This window comes from Falco naumanni, chromosome W (genome assembly GCF_017639655.2).
Source record: "Falco naumanni isolate bFalNau1 chromosome W, bFalNau1.pat, whole genome shotgun sequence".
In the NCBI taxonomy this organism is placed as follows: Eukaryota; Metazoa; Chordata; class Aves; order Falconiformes; family Falconidae; genus Falco; species Falco naumanni.
In genome coordinates this window covers 3,963,001-3,977,779 of record NC_054079.1, presented here as the reverse complement: position 1 = coordinate 3,977,779, position 14,779 = coordinate 3,963,001, and the positions used below count along the sequence as shown (strand labels likewise).

At 42.8% G+C, this 14,779-nt stretch overlaps 1 protein-coding gene across 1 annotated transcript in view; it reads right to left on the bottom strand.

Moving 5' to 3' along the window:
* LOC121080666 (fibroblast growth factor 10-like) overlaps positions 1 to 6,627 on the bottom strand; it is a 118,349-nt gene extending 111,722 nt beyond the window's left edge. Inside the window, 2 exon segments of the mRNA XM_040578803.1 lie at positions 5,333 to 5,420; positions 6,511 to 6,627. Coding sequence (XP_040434737.1) covers positions 5,333 to 5,420; positions 6,511 to 6,627 — 205 coding nt within the window.
* Between the last annotated feature and the right edge of the window lie 8,152 nt (positions 6,628 to 14,779).

Here is a 14,779-nt window from a genome sequence, read left to right as displayed (position 1 = left end):
ACAGAACAAATAGTTTCTAATCAATAGCTAGTTCAACTTTTTACACCTCAGGTTTTCCAGTTACCATTTTAAATACCTTAAGAAGCAGCAACAAATCTAATTTCACTTCTGAAGTGTCTTCCTAACAGAGTTTCTCATGACAGGCACCACAGCATTTGAGTGGGAGACAAGAGATAGGGATTTGTTGGTATCTGCTGAAGAGGTATTTGGTGGAAGTGACATGTTTTTACAGACTCATTGCAGCAGCTATTTTTCTCTACTCTACTTGACACTTGCTTTATCATAGTCTACCTACTTGATTTCAGATGTGATAAGAGAGTTTAGAGCCCATCTTATACTTTGACATAAAGCAGAAGCTCTTACCTAGTTCAGGGAGACTGGAGTCCGACTGGAAGAAAAAGCTGAATGCTTCAAACCATTTTACTCTAATCAACAGACAGACTGATGATGAGCTTGGAAGCTAAAATGGTATATATGTGTATGATAGCCACTGAGATATTTGGGAAGCCATCTTATCCAGTGGTAGCAATGCTTCTCCACATTATATCATTGGATGCATGTTAATACTACCTTGACTGAAGAACGGCTAGAACGAACAACTTGTGCTACTCATACGTATCTCTTGCTGAAGCATGTCTTGATAAGTCCAGCCTAGATTAAATAAGATGCTGAAAGCTACTGCTGCAATGAATTTTGATGAACTAAGCATTTGGTCTGCTTCTGTAGCTGGTTCATAATAACATCTGGTACAGTACGTTCTCTCTGGGTTCCCACAGAGAGAAGATTTGATACCATTGATTCATCTCAATGGGTTTCAGACAGAACACAAACTGAAATATTAGAAAGTAGAAAACTAAACATTAATTTTTAAGTTGAGATAGTAAAGCATTTTATTTTCTACAATGGGTGTTCCTCGAACTACTTCAGGAGCTAGACATTCTTATAAATCTGACAAAAAATAAACTTTGAGTTTAAATTAAAATTCCAACAAGGATTTCATCATGTCAATTTTGTTTTCTCTCACTTTCCAAAAATTACAGACCTATAAAATTTTCTGTTTTAATTGCCAGTCCTAGGGATGGATAACTCTGAACTGCTTTTCCAATTCAACTGATGAAATGCCAGAAACTAACAGCTATGTCAACTTTGTGATCTAATGTCATTAATTTGTCTGGATATTCAATAACCTGCACTTCTGATCCTTTCAAGTGTTCCTTAGCAGCAGTGTGCTGTAAGGTGCTAATGAGAATCAAAACACCTACCAGGAGACCTCTGTATACCGAATAGACACCAAAGGTTTCTGAATTAGATAAAAAGAAAAAATGAGGCTTGGCTGTAGTCTTAGAGTTGACAATCATATGTATCAAGATTTTTGCCCACAGTTTTGTTTTGGTTTTATATTGGCTTACATCACATCTTGTTCTGGTCATTGTGTATGTGTCTTTCTGGCATCAATACTAGGTCTTTACCATCCAATTCCTAGAAACATAAATAGATTCTAGATCAGGTATGGACGCAGAATCTCGCTGTCAAATCAAGTAAAGCACAGAGCCAGAATGTATGCTGGCCTTGTGTTTTTATGCTAGCTGTAGAAACAAAAAAAAAAAAAAGAGCATTTGGCATAAAACCTATAGAAAAGAAGTTAATTAAGCAATATTTTTGGAATGCACCTAAAGTATTGGGTGATTTTATATTGCAACAACACTTTGTGACTCATGGCTGCAGGATCTTTAAGCATTCAAATTAAATTTTATTGTACCATTCAACAACAATCAAATGCCCATCGCCATGTAAATATTGTAGATTTACAAGTGAATTTTGGGAGTACAACATTGTCTACTCTAAAGGTTTCACAGCGATTTCCAACATTAATTCCAGCTTTCCAAGTATAACGTATATTAAAATATGGTCACAACTATGTAGACATTGTAAAGTGAAACCAAGATGTGGAAAGCATTCGGGACTAGTTTTTTTAACACTTACAAGTACTTATTGTTCAAAATATTTGCCATTCAATAAATTCCACTAGGTGTCCTAAAACGGGAACTAAATTCATTCCAAAGCCTCTTACTGACTGTGTTATCAATTTGTTAATAAGTCAAGATTGATTGACTTTATTTGATTGATCAATTGATTTTATAAAATCATTTTATAAAATTGAAAAATAGAAGGATAAGAAATATTTTTAATGAAACTTATAGTTGCACAGTAAAAGCTGCTATGAGATCTTCTGTACGTCTTGTACCAAGGCTAGAAGAAGGGCCTGGAACTATTGTTAAAACTTAGGTAATAACTCTAGGGTTGAAAGGTTCCTTTGTATTTAACCAGTCTTCTGTATGCAGAGGTGTATTGAAATGTCAGAATATGAGATTAATGGGAACTGGGGAGAGTCGACTGGAACAGCTTGTAGGTGCCTGCCAAGAAACCGTGAACTTTAGTAAAAGGTAATTCCGGCAGGGGGAGATCGCGACCACCGACTCATATACCACCTACCCAAATCGTACCCCAGACCCATTTCTAGACCTTTCTAAGCTCTACTGCGCAGAATCGGATATAGGAGGAGAATATGTTAATGATTTATGGGAAATATCATGGTTATGTATGAATACTTAATGAATATGTATGAATAAGTTCTATATATGGTGTCTGATTTTGAGACCTGGCGTGTGTTGATCGTGGGAGGACTCACTCACGCACCCGGCCATCAATAAAGAAGTGTCTGCTTATCTACATCACATTGGTGTCGATAAGTTCTTCATTCCGAGATTTCGGTAACAACTGTGGAGGAAGAATTGAGGAACTTGGACTATCCTTTATCACAAAGCCAAAATACCTCATAATTCAGTGATGAGGGAACACCCCTTTCTAATGAACCCATATAATCAACTTCAAATTGATAGGTCAAAGTATCCCATATTTTAGGAAGAGCTTTAATGCCTGTAGGACTGGGGATATATATCACCTCAGCAGCTTATTGAATTGAAACATTTGTTTTCTCTCTATTCTAGAATTCTGTGAGATGGATTGCTCTGTTCCCCTTAAATGAGATATTAAACTCAATTAGCTTTTTAAATCTACCTCAGGTGTGATCCTTTTCATTCTCATTCCTCCATTTTTGTTGTGCATTTTTTTTTGGTATTAGGCATCAAAACCTTTACTGGAAACTGAGGGGAAGTATCTGTTTAGTTTTGGAGCTGTTAATGTAGACTTGTATTTTCTATCTTGTGTCATAGCAGTTCTGCCCCTCTGTTTTTATTTCCTTTTCATTTATGTGGCTAGAGAAATTCCTATGATTTGTATTAATCATCTATGAAGTCGCTTATAGACTTTTTATGTTTCTTGACTTAACCCTATACTTTCTGAGTTTAGAGCTTATGTTGGCCAGTCTTTCCCCCCTACTCTTTCCCATATGCAGATATCCTTTCTCAGGTCTTTATTCACTGGATTACATCTGAACACCACTTCCCCTAAGCTTATTCTTCTAACTATTTCTGATGAAAATCATGAATGCTGCTTGGATTTTTATTTTTTAAAGATTTCAGGTCTCCAATATAGTTCCTTATCTTTTTAGTCCATTTGACCTCGTTAACTATCTCCCAGAATTTCTCAGTTCACCTATCTGAAATTGTCGTGGTATAACCCTGGCTGGCAACCAAGCACCACACAGCTGTTTGCTCACTCCCCCCACAGTGGGATGGGGGAGAGAATCAGAAGAGTAAAAGTAAGAAAACTCTTGGGCTGAGATAAAGACAGTGTAATAGGTAAAGCAAAAGCCATGCAGGCAAGCAAAGCAAAACAAGGAATTCATTCACCACTTCCCATGGGCAGGTAGGTGTTCAGCCATCCCCAGGAAAGCAGGGCTCCATCATGCATAATGGCTACTTGGGAAGACAAATGCCATAGTGCCAAATGTCCCCTCCTAACTTTTTCTTCCCCCAGCTTATATATACTCAGCATGATGTCATATAGTATGGAATATCCCTTTGGCCAGTTTGGGTCAGCTGTCCTGGCTGTGTCCCCTCCCAAGTTCTTGTGCCCCTCTAGCCTTCTGGCTGGCAGGGCCTGAGAAGCTGAAAAGTCCTTGACTTAGTATAAACATTACCCAGCAACAACTGAAAACATCAGTGCCCTATCAACATTGTTCTCACACCAAATCCAAAACACAGCACACACAGCACTGCACCAGCTACTAAGAAAAAAATTAACTCTATCTCAGCTGAAACCAGGACAATGAGAGACTGCTGTTTTGACTTGATTAGATTTTTCAAATTTATGTTAGTTCTTATACACAGTGGCTGTCCTCATTACTGTACAGTTTGGCACTGTCATGGTTTAACTCTAGCTGGTAATTAAATACTGTGCAGCCACTCGCTCACTCCCCCCCTCACCCAGAGGGACGGGGAGGAGAATTGGAAAGGAATGTAAAACTCGAGGGTTGCGATAAGAACAATTTAATAACTGAAAGAATAAAAATGAAAATACAATAATAACAATGATGACAATAACAGTTATAATGAAGGGGGGGAGGAGGAAGGGAAGAGAGAGAGAAGAGTAAAATCCAGAGGGAACGGAAGAAACAAACACGCGGTACACAGTGCAACTGCTCACCACCTGCCAACCGATGCCCAGCTAGTCATATATATACACTGACCATGAAGTCCCATGGTATGGAATACCTCTTTGGCTAGTTCGGGTAAGCTGACCTGGCTGTGTCCCTTCCTAATTTCTTGTGCCCCTCCAGCCTTTTCACTAACAAGGCCTGAAGAACTGCAAAGTCTCACATCAGAGCCAAAACACAGCACTGTACTAGATCTTAAGAAGATAATTAACTCCATCCCAGCCAAAACTAGGACAGTATCCACCCCTTATTCCATACCATTCACGTCATGCTACATTTTCCAATACATAATCACCTCTCCTGTCCTTTTAACATAAATACACAGATATCATTCCCTTAGTCTACGGACCATCCCTCTAAAGTCCATTGAGTTTTAGTCCATATCGCTGGGCTCCATCTGTTATAACAGTCTTTCTGGGCAAGGAAGATGGTGCGAGGTGTTGGATTGTCGCATGCTGAAGCCAGTTCTAATGCTATTACAACTGCACTGATCTGTTTTCACCAAAGACATTCTTTGTTGGTGTGGCAGTTAAGGAGGAGTCAGGTTCAAATCTTCAAATCTAAAATAGTAGAGATGGGTGCCACAAGATATCAAATGCTAATAGGTATCGAGTCTCTCCCGGGGCATGGTTTCCAACCCTACTGCTGACACCAGTGACAATATACAATATTATCTAATAATTAACAACACTCAGTTTATTGGCTGTTTTTTACTGGCTACATATTTGACAAAAACCATCAGCAGTTTCTGCAGCTTGTCATAGGGGAATCCATACAGCTGCCTTCCACCTCCAATACTTTCCTACAATACGGCAGCACCCATCAGTAAAAACAAGGCATATTGCTTCTCATGTTCTGGCAGTTCATTATACAAAGGGGCTTATTCAGCACGTGTCACCTCTTCTCCTGGTGACATCCCAAAATCTTTACCTTCTGGCCAGTCCATAGTCACTTCCAAGATTCCTGGATGATTGGGATTTCCTATTTGAGCTTACTGTGTGATCAGTGTGACCCACTTACTCCATGTAGCATCAGTTGCATGATGTGTAGAAGAAACCCCCCCTTTAAACATCCAGCCCAGCACTGGTATCTGGGGTACCAGGAGGAGCTGCGCTCTTCAGTACCAATCACTTCCAAAGCGGCTCAAACCCCTTCATAAGCTGCCAATATCTCTTTTCCAGTTGGAGTGTAGCAGGCCTCAGATCCTCTATATACCTGACTCCAAAAGCCCAAGGGTCGACACCCTTGAGTCTCCCCTGGTGTTTTTTTGCCAGAGGCCCCAAGTAGGGCCATTCTTCCCAGCTGCGGTGTAGAACATGTTGAATAGCAAATGCTGTACCACTTACCTAAAGGATGACGCACCTATGTTTAGTTAAAAGTCAGGAAATGTCCAAGGACCCTTACTGCCACATGACGGATGTACAGACTGCTAAGTCCTTGGGTTGGTTATCTTTAGAAGGGACATTTTGCCTTGGATTCCTGTTGTACATGCAACGTGGCAAAGATGGAGACTTTAAACATGGCCGCTAAGGAATAGAGTCTGTGCAGAGACAACTCCTCATGGACATTGCGCAGGCATGAGATATGTAAATGGATTCTCAGAATTGTAATGAATAGGTATGAGTAACCTGTATGAAGGGGGGAACTGAAAAGTCCCCTCGGTGGGCAAGACTTTGGTGGAGCGATCCACCATGCACCCAGCGCTGCCAAATAAAGATAACCTCCGCTCGCCTGCATACTGCTGACTGATTCTTCACATCTTGCCCAGTCCATACTGGCCCAAGGGCTACTGCTTGAATTATGTCCCATTGAATTTGTTCAAGGGTTTGTTGTTGCTCAGGACCCCATTTAAAATCATTACTCTTTCAGGTAACCTGATAAAGAGGGCTTACAATCATACTGTAGTTTGGAATGTGCATTCTCCAAAAGCCAACGACACCTAAGAAAGCCTGAGTTTCTTTCTTACTAGGTGGTGGAGACATAGCTGTTATTTTGTTGACCACATCCATTGGGATCTGATGACATTCATCTTGCCATTTTAATCCCACAAACTGGATGTCTTGTGCAGGTTTTTTTTGAGCTTACTTATTTATATGGCAAGACTGGCTTTCAGAAGGATTTGGGCTATTTTCTTCCCTTTCTCAAAAGCTGCTTCTCCTGTAATGCCCTATACGATGATGTCATCAATGTAGTGCAGATGTTTTGGAGCTTCACCCTTTTCCAGGGCAGCCTGGATCAGTCCATGGCAGATGGTAAGGCTGTGTTTCCACCCCAGGAGCAGTTGATTCCAGGTGTATTGGACACCCCTCCAAGTGAAGGCAAACTGTGGTCTGCACTCCACAGCCAAAGGGATCGAGAAAAACACATTTGCAATATCAATAGTGGCATACCACTTGGCTGCCTTTGATTCCAGTTCATATTGGAGTTCTAGCATGTCTGGCACAGCAGCACTCAATGGCAGCGTGACTTCATTCAGGCCATGATAGTCCACTGTTAGTCTCCATTCTCCATGACGCTTTTGCACTGGCTATATGGGACTACAAAAGGGCAAACGGGTCCTGCTGATCGCTCCTTGGCTCTCTAGTTGGTGAATCAGCTTGTAGATGGGAATCGGGGAGTCTTGGTTGTTGCAGTATTGCCACCCATACACTGTTGTGGTAGCAATTGTTGCAGCACTATCTTAACTACCTGGCTGCAACAAGGCTTTTACCACCACATACAGATTAACCTCAATAAGTAGTTCCCACACCTTGCCCCAGCATAGCCACCAATCCCCCACAAGGTTGCAAAAGCTCATCTACTGTCCACAATGCTGTTTTTTTTTTTTCTTTCCATCCTCTTCAGGCCAGTCCACCCTGCTTCTTACCTCTGCTACATCCAGAGTCTTCCTTCTCCAGACTCTTCTTCCAGCCAGCCTCACCTCATCTCATCTGGGCCCCCTGCTTCTCCCAAGGCCTCTCCTTGTTTCTCCTACATCCTGAGTGCATGTTCTCACCTCCTTCTACTTCTCCTGAATCTTTCTTCATCTAGCATTTGCTTCATGCAGTGCTCCTCTTCATATAGTCCTTAGAGCTATTTAACTACTTTAGCAGGAACCAGCCACAGCTGCACATTATCCACGTCAACCAACCCACCACCCCTGAAGCAAGCCCACAGCTGTATATTATCAATGTTAATTAACCTGCCTTCATTCTTCTACAATTCCTCTACAGCGATCAGCACCTGTTGTATTTTGACCTTCAGCAACCCCACAACAGAAGGTTCCTCCTAGGGACCGGGCACAGTAGACAGCTGCTTAGTCTACTCTGTCTCCAAGGCAGCTATACCCGAAAGCCCATCAGCACCCTTTTGGTTCCTTGAAATACCCTCTCCTGAGACAGTCTATGCCAAGGGTACACGGAGCCTCTGGGCCAGTCACAATGGGTTACCTTTGCCACTCATTCCTAGTCAGGCTTATTTCAGGCTCCAATACAGTTAGCTGTTGCGATCCCCCTGTCACTCCAGAAATACTGATGGGTTCTGCCTCTGTAAAGCTTGATGGTGTTAGGGTACACTGTGCACCAGTGTCTACTAGAGCCTTCTACTCCCATTGGTCTGACATGCCCAGACCACTGGATCCACACAGTCCAATAAACCCGGTTTGTCCTTCTCCTCTTCCTGGCTGGAAGCCCTGTTCATAGGATTCTCTACCATGGCAGCTAGCAGTGCAGACCAGCTGTTGCGTTGAGCAATCGCAGTCGTGCCCACTTATGTCTTGTAAAAATGGATTAGAACTACTTTTTGCAGGATTGAGAGTAGAATCAGATTTTCTACTCTGTCTGGGAAACTGTCCACTAGATATCGGAGCAGCAGCCTTCCTGGAAGAACCCCTCTCTATTCACAATTGGTTTTGTGCAGTCCTTGGTGCAGTATTGCCACCGGTGCACCATTGTAGTAGCAATTGGCAGCTGCTCTTCTTCAATCTTCAGCAACCACACAACAGAAGGGACCTCCAAGAGACCAGGAAAGGTAGACAGCTGCTTAATTTCCTCCATCTCCAAGGCAGCTATACAGAAAGCACAATGGTACCCTTTCAGATCCTTGAAATACCCTCTCCTGAGACAGTCTATGCCAAGGATGCATGGAACTTCTGGGCTGGTCACAATGGGGTACCTTTGCCACTTATTCCAAGTCAGGCTTATTTCAGCCTGTAGTACAGTTAGTGGTTGGGATCCCCCTGTGTTTTGGTTTCAGCTGGGATAGAGTTAGTTTTCTTCTTAGTAGCTAGTACAGTGCTGTGTTTTGGCTATGATGTGAGAACAATGTTGATAGGACGCTGATGTTTTTAGTTGTTGCTGGGTAATGTTTATACTAAGTCAAGGACTTTTCAGTTCCTTGGGCCTTGTCATCCAGAGGGCTGGGGGGGGGCACAGGAAATTGGGAGGGGACACAGCCAGGACAGGTGACCCAAGCTAACCAAAGAGGTATTCCATACCATATGACGTCATGCTGAGTATATAAACTGGGGGGAAGAAGAAGGAAGGGGGGGACATCTGGCACTATGGCATTTGTCTTCCCAAGTAACCGTTATGTATGATGGAGCCCGGCTTTCCTGGGGATGGCCGAACACCTGCCTGCCCATGGGAAGTAGTGAATGAATTCCTTGCTTTGCTTTGCTTGTGAGCGTGGCTTTTGCTTTACCAATTAAATTGTTCTTATTTCAACCCTGGAGTTTTACATTCCTTTCCGATCCTCTTTCCCATCCCTCTGGGTGGGGGGGAGTAAGCAAGCTGCTCTGTGGTGCTTGGTTGCCAGCCGGGGTTAAACCACAACACCCTGTCACTCCAGAAATACTAATTGTTTTTTCCCCTTCATAGCTTGATGCCATTAGTGTACACTGTGCACTAGTGTCTACTAGAGCCTTGTATTCCTGTGGGTCTGACATGCCAGGCCATCTGATTCACATAGTCCACTAAACCTGCTTGTCCCTCTTCTCCACCTAGCTGAAGGCAGGGGCCCCCTCTTGTCCTGGTCTAAGGACTCCGAACTAGGATGGGTAGCGGTGCAAAACATATGTAGCATGGAGTGGTTCTGCTCTACTTATGCTTTGCCAGAATGGGTTAGAATTCCTTTTCACAGGATCAAGAGTAAAGTCAGGCCTATCACTCTGTATGGGAAACTGTCCTCTGGAGAGTGGAGCAGCAACCTTCATGGAAGACTCCTTATTTGTGACTGTTTTTTCTTGTAGTTCATGCACTCGTGTCTCCAGAATTGAGGTAGGTTTTCTATCCCACCTCCTCATGTCCTCTCCGTGGTCTCACAGATAAAACCATAGAGTACCCCATTGCAGGAGCAAAATCATGGACTCAAGGACATATCAATATGATCCTAGTTGAAGCTGCTTTACTTAAGTTCTGCAAACTTATATACAATGTTCATATCCGTACACACGTTACACCTTAATTCTATCGGTTACATACACTGTTCACACGCTGCTATACAGATACTAATTGGTTAAAAGCATACAAGCAGTCAGTCCCATCTTTAAAATTGTTGACATTCCTGTGGTCATCAGCTCCCAGCAAAGCTCCTGTTTTTCTGCCTGCTTAACTGCCAAAGATCCTGTTTTCTTTGTTCTCGGTGTCTTTCTCACAACCTTGTGGCCTTGCTGAGCAGACAAAGCTTTTAATCATATAAAGCTGCTAAAGCAAGAGTGACTTTTGATAGGCCACATGTCCTTTTTCTTCCAAATACATTGCCACACCCCATGGTGTGTATTTTCTACATTCTTCCCTCCAAACAGAAGAGTGTCTATGGTTGATAGCTGAGATGCGAGTCTGTATTGATGGAGAGTAGGATATATCTTCATCAAGGTGCTGGACCAGTTTCTCTACAGCTGAGATGATGGAGGTAGAGACACTATCTTCATAGTCTTGGAGATGATGAACCACTTCATTCACTGTTGGTGGCACGTTGTCTTCCCAGCACATTATTGCTAATGAGCTGGCATATGATGATGGCACACTCTGTACCAATTTCTGCCACATGGATCATGTGCATCGGACTTCATCAGGATCCATGGGTGACTGTGGGTCGTCTTGGTCTTAATAAATCATCTATTTCACAGCTAATTCTCTCAAGTACTTAATACCCTTCTCTATTGCAGTCCACTTCCCTGGGCGACATGTAATATCCTCCTTGTAGGGATACCTTTCCCTAACGCTTGACAGAAATCACTTCCAGAGGCTGATGGCTTGTGTTCCTTTTCCAATTGCCCTGTCAATGTCCCCTTTTTAGAAATTGATCCCAACTTCTTGGCTTCCCTACCCTGCAATTCTACACTATGAGCCCCATTTATCCCAGCATTGAAGCAACCAGGTGATAATGTGTTCACCTGGTTGACAGGGCATAATCTTTCTGCATATCCCGCAGTTCATTCAGGGATAGGGATCGAGAGGTTACCTCTTGTTCGCCTTCTTCATCTTTTTCCTGTGATGGGCCTGCTCCTTCATCCTCCTTTCCCAAACGAGCTGTTTTCCGTTTCCATTTCTTCTTCTGTATAGGGGCCACTGATACTGACACCGGTTGGTCTCTGCATTACTCATTTCGGGGGCCGATGTAGCTGCGATGCCTGACACAGGGTGGCCGCGGAGGCTGGAACGGGGGCTGGGGTGGTTGCAGTTACAGCCGCAGGGGCTGAAGCGGCTACAGAAGCTGGAGCAGGAACTGGAGTGGGGACTAGAGGGGCTGTTATTTTCTGCCACAGTCTAGAGTAACAATTATAATTAGTCACTTAACATTCCACCAAGCCCAGGAGATGAAAAGCGCATTCAGTATTCCTAGCGCTAGGGTCAAGACCTGCACTATGGTGCTTCCAGGGGACCAAAGATACTCATGATCTCCTAAACCCCTAAATGTTTCGTTAATTAGCCCTGAGGGGAAGGGGGGAGGTGTGGACCTCACCCATAGGTCGACTCTCTGGGAAAACAAAGCCAAAGGTACAATTGTTGGCTTTCCCCCCAGGGGCCACCCTACGCACAGAGGCGACAATACCAAGTACACAGACCAGATTAGTTTTCATAACCAGTGAGTCCATCATATCATAGACCAGTACTATATAGTACACTATGATAACTTCAGTCCAGGTCCCAAGGGCAACAAACAGCACAACAGGGAACACATACTGCAAGTGAAGTAAAATAACGCAACCCTGGGACCATGGGCAGCAACTTCAAAGGCATAGAAATCAGCATTGTAGCCAATGATTATTAATCCAATACAATGAATACCAACAACAATTTTGTTCTAACACAGTCTGATTAGACCTGTAATTATCTCAACCCTTCGAGCCCCACATTGGGCACCAAAAAAGGACTGTCGTGTTTTAACCCCGACTGGTAATGAAGTACCACGCAGCTGCTTGCTCACTCCCTGTAAGAGACTGCGTCAGTGAGAACCACCATTGCCACAGCAGATGTTTGTCTCAACATTAATATGGCAGGAAAGTCACACCATTGCCACAGCAGAGGTTTATCTCAACATTGTTAAGGCAGGAAACCAACCGACTGACACCATGGAGCATCGGGGAGAGCTAATCCTGCAAAACTCAACCAAATCCCTGTGCATGTGCCCAGACGTGGGGCTGGGGGGATCGAGGGGCCTGGAGACCTCTGAGGACCACCTGACAGCATTGGGCACACACACCACTGCTGGGTGGAAGGTGTGATTAAGCAGAACAGCTTGTGACAACCCTGTAAAAGAATGGAACCAACTAACATTGACTGGAATGTTCCCTACCACCGGACTTGGAAATTAATTGGGACTGCTGGGACGCCGCAGCTCCAGAGCGGTAGCTATTGCCGTGAACTCTTTCATTCTTTCCTTCTTTATTTCCTTCCTTTCTCTCTTGCTCTCTCCTTTGCATTTGCAAACCTGTTGTGCAAAAATAGTTCCTTGGCTCTTGACTCCATTTTGAGTATTAATTCTTTTCCTGAGAATACAAGCAGAACCTCGCTCTGGTCTTGGACTGGCATGCGACACTGCCCCCTCACCCAGAGGGATGGGGGAGGAGAATTGGAAAGGAATGTAAAACTTGAGGGTTGAGATAAGAACAATTTAATAATTGAAACAGAATAAATATGAAAGAACAATAATAACAATGATGACAATAGCAGTTATAATGAAAAGAGAGAGGGAAAGAATAACATCCAGAGGGAAAGGAAGAAAGAAACACGTGTTGCACAGTTCAACTGCTCACCACCTGCCAAACGATGACCAGCAAGTCCCTGAGCAATGATCTGCTGGCCCCAGCCGACCCCCCAGGTATATATACCAAGCATGACGTCCTGTGCTATGGAATACCTCTTTGGCTAGTTTGGGTCAGCTGAACCTGGCTGTGTCCCCTCTCAATTTCTTGTGCTCCCTCAGCCTTTTCACTAACAAGGCCTGAGAAACTGAAAAGTCCTTGTTTTAGTATAAACATTACCCAGCAACAACTAAAACCATCAGTGTGTTATCAACATTGTTCTCACAACACAGCCAGAACACAGCACGTACTAGCTACTAAGAAGATAATTAACTCCATCCCAGCTGAAACCCGGACAATGAGAGACTGATTTTTTTTACTTTATTATTATTTTTTGTTTATATTAGTTCTTATTCACAGTGTCTGTCATTATTACTGTACAGTTTGGCACCCTCATCCTTATCTTTGCCTGTTCATCTAAATCCTATACCTATGCCTCAGTTACAGTAGCTGTTTGTTACTTCTGCCATCTCTAGCTTCATAATCGTAGACCAGAAGATCAATTAATTTTTCTCCCAGGTTCCTTGTGTTCATACAATAATGGTTTCAGGGTTTTTTTAATGGATCATGTGTAAAATTTCCTAAGAGCAAGTACTCTTTACTCAGTATCTAACTAAACTAACTCAATGTATTCCACACATTTGTTATACACAGACTTGGCTTCTAGTTTCAGTTTAACAAAAAATAGATCTTTTTCCCTTTCTTCCAAATAGCAGCAGAGCATATGCTTATATTTTTTGCTCAGCAAGCATAGCACAAAATCAAATAACATTCTAAGAGTATAGTCAGAGCTATGACTGAATGATTACAATAGGAATAAAATTCAAGTTACTCAACATTTTTATTGAAGAGAGACAGGATTACTCCTTTTAGTACTGCAGGAGCGGTCTGGAAACTAGAACCATGCGTGGCAATCAGTTAGCTGAGGGGAATGTGCTCGAGCTTGTAGGTCACGAACCCTGGGAGGACAAGGAGTGTGAATAGACACAACAATTAACATGATGAGGCATGTTTGCAGAGCACAGGGGGGGGTGGGAGACGGATGGCGCCAAGGAAAGGTAACACCTTGCTGTTAATTGATGGTAGTTAACCACCAATGAGAGATTGCCTAGTATGCAAGGCTTAGCTTCAAGAACCAATTAGTTTAAAACGCGCAGCTTCTGAAAGTGTATAAAAAACTCGTGCTTCTGTACAATAAATTGACATTTGCTTGCATCAAGCTGCGTCCCGTCTCTTCATTCGCCGCATAGTACTAATTAAAATTAAAACTGGATTGAGAAACAGACAAATAGACAAATTTTTGTCCAAAGTCACAAAAAAATCTCCAAAGTTATTATCTCTGAAACTGAAACACTTTTTTTCCCCCTCCCCAAAATTAAATATAAGTATTGGTCTGTATTTTCTGTCGTAGTTCTCTACATCAGAATCAGGAAGCCTGGAAATCTCAGCTTAGTGGCAGCAGGCAAGGCTGCTTCATGAAGCTCTGCCATAAAGGAACTGAACATACAACCTTGAGCACCTTGCTCTGAGGCTGGCAGCCTCTCACACTCTCCAGACTCACAATGCTGGAAGCCTTTGTTTCCTGGCACCTTCCACATCCTCCAAAAACAATTTGCAAAGTCAGAATCGACAGTTTTCATCTTAAGAACTGTGATTTTTGAAAATTAATATATAATTTTCTGCTAGAAAAAAAAATATACTTCTGAAAGGAAATTCCAAAGCACACCTAATAAAAATGACCTTCAGAAATGTCCCTTCTCTACTGGAATTCTTAAACCTACATTATGTTTGGAAGCAGCTCAAACCCATCACTTCAAACCACAGCTTGGGGAAAGACTTCCAAGTAGCAGCATCTGAAATAGACTTCTAAATCCATG